The following is an 8,979-nucleotide window of genomic DNA, read 5'->3' on the forward strand; positions in this document are numbered from 1 at the left end:
AACAAGAGGGCCACGCTTCCTTCTCAGCTTCGCCCCACCAACCTCTCCCTCATGCCACAGCCCCTCCCCTGCACCCCTCCTGCTCCTGCACAACCTCCCTACCAAGGGGCCTCCCTTCACCTTAAAAGCTACGCAGACTTTCCTGGCCACCAGCTTTTCCATGGCGGTCAGCATGACTGGATATCGAATCTCTTTTCCCTCACTGTCTCGTTCAACCTTCCCATCCAAAGCTGGAGATTTTCTGGCTTCAGCATGGGCATAGTCTGGCCCCACTGTGTACACCTGCAGGTACATAGCATCACTGAGTATGCCCACAGCTCACCCTGTATATGAGAAGGCAATATGAGCGTCATGTCTGTAGGCTAGTTTCCCAGGAAACATAAACAAAACAAACAAATCCCCTGAGTATTAAGAACAAGAAGACTGACTTTTTTTTTTTTTTAACTGAGATGGAACTTCAGTATCATTATGAAAGTTTCTCCATGGGACTCTAAAACTATTGCCTAGTCCTTACTAAGAAATAACTTACCAACGTTATTCCATTTTTCACATTACCCTTGCCCTCACTCTGATAGTGACAATATAAATACCTACTTCCCCAATCCTTGTCTTCACCTGCATATGAAAGCCAATCCCATTCACACTTTATTTTCTATAACTGCTTCCCTACACTTCTACTTGCTTCACAAGCACCCCACCCCACTCAGACATTTATAACCTCTTAAATTCCCATATCCACCATAACCTTGACATCTGTGCCATCTGTTGGCATAAACTCCTCATAGATGTATGAGCCTGTCTTTCGGACGCTGCTCTCTGGAGAGTAAACACTGCTTCGGCTGCCAATCTTCAGGAGAAAAAGGAAGGGGAAGGAAAAAAAAAAAGGTTGCCTCTAACTTGTTCCCAAGTCTTCCAGCTTCCCTTCCCACAACTTCATTCTTGCTCATCTACTTTTCTGCCTCCCCGGATATCTCCCACACCTTACGGAAGAGGCGCTGGCTTCCTCCTCCAGCTGAGCTGGGGTAGTAGATGTAAACGTTGTGGTCCTCTGCACTCACGGGCTTCTCCACAAAGGGCTTGGGGAAGACGGCTCCATTTACCTCCACCTGGTCTTCACCCTCTATCAGGTTGCACTCTGAAAGGTCGGTGTGTGGTCATTCCTAGGGCCCAAGAATGCTTCCAACTCCCAACTTCTCTGAGTTTTAATCTCCATCACCCTCAAATTTCTATGACCATACTTTAATAATAGATATGGTAACTAACATCTGTATACGAGGTCTCAGATTCTGTCCAAAGACCCATGGCTCTAGCTCTACCCGTAGTCCAGTAACCAAAGCCTCACAGAGACAGGCGGCACATAGCTGTCTCAAGAATGGAGAACTGGGCTCAGTCACAGAAAGCGGGGCAGCGTAGGACTGGACAAGGCCAGGTACTCACCCTCAGGCCGGGCAGGGTCACGGTTGAGCACAGCGTATCGAGGCAGGTCAATACCCTCCTCCTGCAGGATCCGGTACACCTCCCTCCTGTTACCCCCGAATAAATTAGCTGAGAGAGGTGGGGGCAGGTGACAAGGGGAGAGGCTAGGGATTTCATTCACTCAGGAATTGGGAGACACCCGTGTATAGAACTCAAGAGGGTTTGGTACAACAATTCGGCATGTTTGTTTGACTCTGCCCCTCCCAGAGTGGGTTCTCTAAAACAGGCGTGATCTCGGGGCCGCCCATCCCCCCAGTCAACAGAAAGCTGTACCTATCCTGGATGTAATACTGCATAGCCAGGTCATTGATAAGAAAAGGGTTTCGAAGCTTGGAGTAAGCAACAGCTTTGTCCAGGGGAAAGCCTGGGATGGAGAGAGGAAATAGAGAGGTGGAAGAAAGAAGGAGAGAAACAGTGAGAAAACAGCAAGAGAAACAGAGAAATGTGTTAAAGCTATTCGTTGCCACTGAGCTCCACAACCCGTCCAACCCAGCACTCATCCGTCTGCCCAACTTCGCAAGTCTAGAAAATCCATCAGGAAAAAAGCAAAACAGAAACTACTTGTAGGGTCCTTCCAGAGACCGATTTTGTCAGAGATCCGAAGAAACTTACAGAGCTTTCCTGAGGTTTGAATATGGGCTTTACACTAACCCCAGCAACTTCTCCAAGATGTAGGAAAAGCAAATCCCTTTGCACTGTTCTCTAGTGTCGGGAAGAGAGGACGACTTCTTTACTATTTGACAGTAAGAGCCTCATTTCCCAGTCCAGCATTCCCAACACCACTCCTTCCCATTTTCCTTCACAGACACCAACCTTTGGAGTGGAAGGAGATGAGGCAGTGGCAGGATGGCCAGTTTTCCACAGGTTCATTGAGGATCACGTCTTCTCCCAGGATGATAACAGTCAGGTAGTCAAACCTGCAGAGTCGTTCTAGGATCTGGGTCATTGGCTTGGACTTGGATTTCTTGGTCATGGCACAGATGCCAACAATGATCTGAGGTTCAGGAGGCTACCAGGAGGAAGTGCCATCAGGAACTTAGGAACTTCTCACCTGAACCGCCTTTAGCAGGGAACACTGCCTCATCATCTCCTTAGGGCAGACTTTCTTGTCAGGACTTTGGACTTAGGGGGTCAAGGTTGTCTCCTAACTCAGGCCTAGATTGGGGTTCCTGCAGGGATTCCTCCTGCCACAGTGCGATACGTATACTCAGGCAGAAGAGTCAGAGAACCAATAATCATGAGACAACAGGAGGCGGACACAAGTAGAGGGGCTTCAGGGAGCGGCAGTCTAACCAGTCTCCACTGCCCTTCCCTTTCATCAAGAGGGCCTGTTTGTGACAGGGAGTCTAAGCATTTGGGAAGATTGGGAGGAGGTGTCTTAATCCTATGGAATCTCCACTATGGCGGGGGTCCCAACACCAAGTGACATCATGCCCCCTAATCTTACCACTTCATCCTCCTCATCCTCAAGGAGCTCGCTGTCACTCTCTTCTGGCCTCATGCCGAGTCCACGGGTGCCCAGCCCCTCATCTCCAGCTCCGAGGAAGAAGTGGGCTGTGGCACTCTCGCCCTCACTGGCCGGCAGTGACCACATCCCCGCCGGAGCACCCACTCATCCCGCCCTGAAATGGAGGGGATCCCCTTTAGCTCAGAATCCAAGTCCCACAGTAGAGGGTGGGGGTAGGGGATGGGGAATGAGAAAATAAGAGGGAACTACAAGGGGAAACAGGAAACAAAGCTACAGTGACAAGGATCAACAGGGAAGGAGGCACGTGGGCTGTGACTGGCAATGACTAAAGATCCCCAAGAGAAAATCAAGGTTTCCCTTTTTTTCCCTGCTCACCCCACCCCCAACCAGGAGCCTGGGATGAGAATTACTGGATTAACCCTTACCGTGCTGGCATGTCCCTGATTCTGCCAGCAAGAAAAATCATTAACTCCAGCAGCAAATGCGAAAGGCAGTTCTTCATGGAGGGCCACTGTTGATTCCTACCATAAGAAAAGAAGGTTAGAATGACATTTCAAGTTCAGATTCACTCGAAATCTTCCCAGCCCTCCTCTACCTCCCAACGGCAAAAAGCAGAGACATCGCTTTGCCCACAAAGATTGGTGAAGTCAAAGCTATGGTTTTTCCAGGAGTCATATACGGATGTGAGAGTCGGACCATAAAGAAAGCTGAGCATCAAAGAATTGATGCTTTTGAATTGTGGTGCTGGAGAAGACTCTTGGGAGTCCCTTGGACTGCAAGGAGATCAAAATAGTCAATCCTAAAGGAAATCAACATTCATTGGAAGGACTGATGCTGAAGCTGAAGCATGCTGAAGCTAAGCTCCAATACGTTGGCCACCTGATGCGAAGAGCTGACTCACTGGAAAAGACCGTGATGCTGGGAAAGACTGAGGGCAGGAGGAGAAGTGGGTGACCGAGGATGAGATGATTGGATGGCATCACCAACTCACTGGATATGAATTTGTGCAATCTCCAGGAGATAGTGAAGGACAGGGAAGCCTGGCATGCCTCAGTCCAGGAGGGGCGTCACAAAGAGTCGGAAATGACTTAGCAACTGAACAACAACAACAATTCAAGAGCAGAGGAATGAGAGAGCTCAGTTGCTTTTGCTCTTCACCTCTATCTTCATTCCTACCAAGGACTAACTCAAAAAAAACATTGATTGATTGATGAGGGCATTGATTGATATGTTCTAAGCATTGTATAAGAACATTAAAATCCCTTTGCCCTGACTCTCCTTCATCTACTTTACCTTAAAAGAAAGACACCCAATTCCAGAAAATCTGTTCAAGAAAAAAGGTCTAGTGCTAGTTGGGAAATTCAGGATACAGGCACCCATACAACAGGCCCCAACCCATTCTCAAACTGAAATTTCAATTTTCTCTCTACCGTCATAGGGTACACAGACACAAGGCTGGTCTAGGCCAAGGTCCTTCATAACAGAAGTTACAATGAGGGGAAAAAAAAAAATCCTACCTAGAGCCATTATCAGTGAGAATTTTTTTTTTAATAATTTTATTTATCTGTTTTTGGCTGTGTTGGGTCTTCCTTGCTGAGAGGGCTTTTCTCCAGCTGCGGCGAGTGGGGGCTACTCTCTAGTTGCAGTTCGAGGTTCTCTTTGCAGAGGCTTTTCTTGTCGTGGAGCATGGGCTCTACGGCGCAAGGGCTTCAGTAGCTGCAGCACGTGGGCTCCGTAAGTGCAGTTCCTGGGCTCTAGAGCACAAGTTCAGTTGCGACAGGCGGGCTTTGTTGCTCCGTGGCTTGTGGGATCTTCCCAGATCAGGGATCGAACCCGTGTCTCCTGCATTGGCAGGCAGATTCTTTGCCACTGAGCCACCTGGGAAGCTCTGGTAATATCTTAAGAGTTAAAATTGAATTAGAACAACCTGGAAGTTCCACTTTTGTACACATATAGAAGTAGTGGTTCTTAACTAACTGTGATTATACTGTGCAATAAACAATTGTCAGGAGACACTTTTGGTTATCACAACTCGGCAGGTGCTATTGGCATCTACTGAGTAGAGGCCAAGGATGCTGCTGAAAATTCTAAAAGGCATAGCATATACCTCCGCAACAAAGAATTGTCCAGTCCAAAATGTGAGTGGTGCCGAGCCTGAGAAACTCCCTGTAGGGAAATTTTCCCACGTAAGAAGACATGTACAAGAATATTCATAACCTACTGTTGGTAAGGGTAAAACCTAAGAACAATTCAGATGTCAAAAGTTAAAGAATGATAAATATAATGTAGTATACACAAATGGTTGACTAATAGCAATTATTAAAAATGAATCAAGAGCAGGGTTCCCTGGTGGTCTAGGGTTAAGAATCCATCTGCCAAAGCAGGAGACTTGGGTTCTATCCCTAACCCAGGAAGACCCCACGTGACTCTGAGCAGCTGAGCCTGTGGGCCACAACTATTGAGCCTGTGCTCTAGAGTCTGGGAACCGCAACTACTGAGCCCATGGGCCACAACCGCTGAAGCCCATGTGCTGTAGAACCTGTGCTCTGCAACAAGAGAAGCCGCCACACTGCAACTAGAGACAAGCAAAGAAAACCCGCACTGCCTCCCCACAAAAAAAGAGAGAATTGGGGGATAAATTAGGAGCTTTAAGATTAAGGTATACACACTGCTGCTGCTACGCTGCTAAGTCACTTCAGTCGTGTCCGACTCTGTGCGACCCCATAGACGGCAGCCCACCAGGCTCCGCCGTCCCTGGGATTCTCCAGGCAAGAACACTGGAGTGGGTTGCCATTTCCTTCTCCAATGCATGAAAGTGAAAAGTGAAAGTGAAATCACTCAGTCGTGTCTGAGTCTTAGCGACCCCATGGACTGCAGCCTACCAGGCTCCTCCGTCCATGGGATTTTCCAAGCAAGAGCACTGGAGTGGGGTGCCACTGCCTTCTCCATACACACTACTATATATAAAATAACTAAACAACAAGGACCAACTGCATAGTACAGGGAACTATACTCAATATCTTGTAATAATCTATAATGAAGGAACTTTCCTGGTGAGTCAGTGCCTAAGACTCTGCTCACAATGCAAGTAGCCCAGGACTGATCCCTGATCAGGGAACTAGATCCCACATGCCACAACTAAAGATTCAGAGTGCTGCAACTAAGACCTGGTGCAGCCAAAAAACAAACAAACAAATAAAAAAACCTATAATGGAAAAGAATCTGAAAAAAGTATATATATATATATATATATGTGTGTGTGCATACATATATATATGGATATATATATATGGATCATTTTGGTGTACACCTGAAATTAACACAACATTGTAAATTATCCTTCAATTTTTAAAAAATGAATCAAAGCTATATAAAACATGAATAGCTTCCAAATGCAAACTGCAGAAATATACATGAAGGACAATTCTACTTGTACAAATAAAAATACTACAAATGTTTATGACTGCATACATAATTAGATACATCTGTTAACACTAAATCGTGGGAATAGAAGTACCTGTTATTCTTTTCTCCCAAAATGAAACTGAGTCATATCATCAATTTTCTACGTTCTGCAAAAGTTCTCAGAAATACTGACCAATGGATCTAATGAAAGCCACAAACTCCGTTAAGTAAATGGAATGATTTAGTCTTACAGACTTGTACAGTAGTCCTCAATAATTCCTTTCTGTATTTTTATTTTAAATCCTTACCCTTCACATGAACTCTGAAGCTTTGATTAGAAAGCCACAGCTAATCTTTATACAGATCCTGACCTTTCTAGTCTTTACCACCTGCTTTTCTCTGTTGTGCCACCACCAGACAACGCTCTCCTTAGACTTAACATTTCCAGTTGTGCACCGCAGGTCTTACACATACACACCCCTCCTGATTACAGGCTATTTCTTTGAATTCCATTCTAGTGACCTGACCCAGTTTCCATGACTTGTGACATTCTCAAGGTCCCTGTACAGTTTAAGCAAGCCGAAGTTTGTGGCAGGCTTTATCCTTTCTGCGAAGCAGGAGCTTTTTCTATGTCTAAGATTCCTAACCCTTCACACTTTCTGCCACTAAGCCCTTCCTGGTTTGCTACTGAATGTACACTATCACATTCTTGAAGTTCTATTTTAACTCTCTAACAGGAGACGGTAATAGAATAGCAAAGGAAAATGTGTTCACAAATGTGGAGCTGAAGGAACATGAAAGGTCTAAATTCATAGTTAACAAAGCAGAAATAGAAGCCTGACAGAAATAGCCATGAAATAAGCCAGGATTTATTTAGATGTACCTCTGGGAGAAGCTGGGCTTTAACGCGGTGTTCCAACAGCCACAGCCGGTTTCTGTGCTCTTCTCCCCTTCCTCCTCTCTCTTTCCTAATACTTTGTTGCAAAAGAAAACTTCAGACCCTACACTCAGCTAAAGGGCAAGTCTTACTGGGGCAATGTGGAAGGGAGAGAGGGAGGGAGGGAGGAGACAGTAGGTAAGGACAGGGAGGGGCAGGGGTACAATCTCCTCAGGAACATCTATGTCAAACTGGATCTAGAGAAGGGATGTGTTTTCCCTGGTGGCTCAGATGTTGAAGAACCTGCCTGCAACACAGAAGACCCAGGTTTTAAGACAGGGGATAGAAGGGAGGGTTCTGTGCCATGCTTAGTCGCTTCTGACTCTTTGTGACCCTATGGACTGTAGCCCGCCAAGCTCCTCCATCCCTGGAATTCTCCAGGCAAGAATACAGGAGGGGATACCCTATCCCTTCTCCAGGGGAATCTCCTGCATTGCAGGCAGATTCTTTACCCGCTGAACTACCAGGGAAGCCCAGAAGGGAGGGTAGGTGGTTTAGTCCCTAAGTTGTGTCCGACTGTTTGTGACCCCATGGACTGTAGCCTGCCAGGCTCCTCTGTCCAAGGGATTTCCCAGGCAAGAATACTGGAGTGGGTTGCCATTTCCTTCTCCAGAGGATTTTCCCAACCCAGGAATCAAACACAGGTCTCCTGCATTGTGAGCAGATTCTTTACTGACTGAGGGAGGGTAAACTGTGTTAATTTCTTTCTCCTTTAGAATTTAGGGCTGCTTGCCTAGTCCTCTAATTTCTTTAACCACCATGCACTTGTTGCAGGGCCCCATTAGTGGTGAAAGAGAAACGTCAGTACAGAGTCCAGGCAGAAATCTTTCCAACACAGTTAAAACTCCTCAGACCATCAACACTGTCTTCTTCAACAGTGGACCCCTTAGTTCCTACTTGATACAGGTTTTGTTTGTTTGTTTTGGATGCAGACTTGAATGATTCATACATACCCTTTTTCTGCCACCGATGAAATGTGCTGATGCCCTTGTTCTCTGTATCAACTCCCTCATATCGCTTTCTTTTTCCTACTTGCTAAAATGACTCTTCCTTGACTCCCTGAACTACCGCTCTCTCCTCCTTCACTGATCAACTGATCCAATGAACAATCCGACTAACCCTCTCCCTCACTGCCTCCCCAACCTTAGGTAGTCGTTCAAACCCCGATGAGTCACCGCACTTGGTAACAAATTTACTTGGAACCCTCAGTGCTTTCCACCCCCCACCTCCACAGGCTGTCTGTGGGCCACTCTCCCCACGCGCCCTCCCTCCAGGGTCACCTCCCTCCTCTCTCCAACAATCCCCTTCCTCCAGCCGGCTCTCCGGTCCGACTCCACTCCCACCTCGCCTCACGCGGACCTGCCCACTCTGACCCTCTCCCCTGCAGACGCCCTGGCTCGGCAGGACCCCTCTTCCTCACGCAGACCTCACGCGCCCATCTCTTCTCTCGCGGACCCCCCTCCTCCGCGCTCTCCTCACTCCGCTCCGGGTCCCGATTACCACCGCCCATCCTGACTCCTCTAGCCTTTGCCCGCCCCCGCCTTCCCAGCCTCACTCTCCCTTCGCTGACATTGAGGCCTCTCGGCTGCCTCCCTTCCCAGAGCGGCCCCCCGGCCACTACCAACCAGGGCCCTCAGCACCAACGGAGCCCACTCCACCCAAGCCCACTTCTCATCTTCCGCAGGTTCTTCTT

The 8,979-nt window shown here is 47.5% G+C and overlaps 1 protein-coding gene across 8 annotated transcripts in view; it reads right to left on the reverse strand.

Moving 5' to 3' along the window:
• PPIP5K1 (diphosphoinositol pentakisphosphate kinase 1) overlaps positions 1-8,928 on the reverse strand; it is a 40,243-nt gene extending 31,315 nt beyond the window's left edge. For 6 of the 8 annotated variants that reach the window (XM_010836152.1, XM_010836150.1, XM_010836155.1 and 3 more), the window contains exons 1-9: positions 4,462-4,499; positions 3,370-3,465; positions 2,924-3,098; positions 2,290-2,485; positions 1,750-1,840; positions 1,438-1,523; positions 981-1,135; positions 746-847; positions 121-282 (exon numbers count right to left, since the gene is read on the reverse strand). In XM_010836152.1, the coding sequence (XP_010834454.1) occupies positions 121-282; positions 746-847; positions 981-1,135; positions 1,438-1,523; positions 1,750-1,840; positions 2,290-2,485; positions 2,924-3,070 (939 nt within the window). In that variant the 5' untranslated portion in view covers positions 3,071-3,098; positions 3,370-3,465; positions 4,462-4,499. Of the gene's footprint in view, positions 1-120; positions 283-745; positions 848-980; positions 1,136-1,437; positions 1,524-1,749; positions 1,841-2,289; positions 2,486-2,923; positions 3,099-3,369; positions 3,466-4,461; positions 4,500-7,232; positions 7,283-8,712 lie in introns of those variants that run through there. The other 2 variants (XM_010836148.1, XM_010836149.1) reach the window with 2 other exon arrangements.
• Between the last annotated feature and the right edge of the window lie 51 nt (positions 8,929-8,979).

This window comes from Bison bison, unplaced genomic scaffold, assembly GCF_000754665.1.
Source record: "Bison bison bison isolate TAMUID 2011002044 unplaced genomic scaffold, Bison_UMD1.0 scf7180017864061, whole genome shotgun sequence".
NCBI lineage: Eukaryota > Metazoa > Chordata > Mammalia > Artiodactyla > Bovidae > Bison > Bison bison.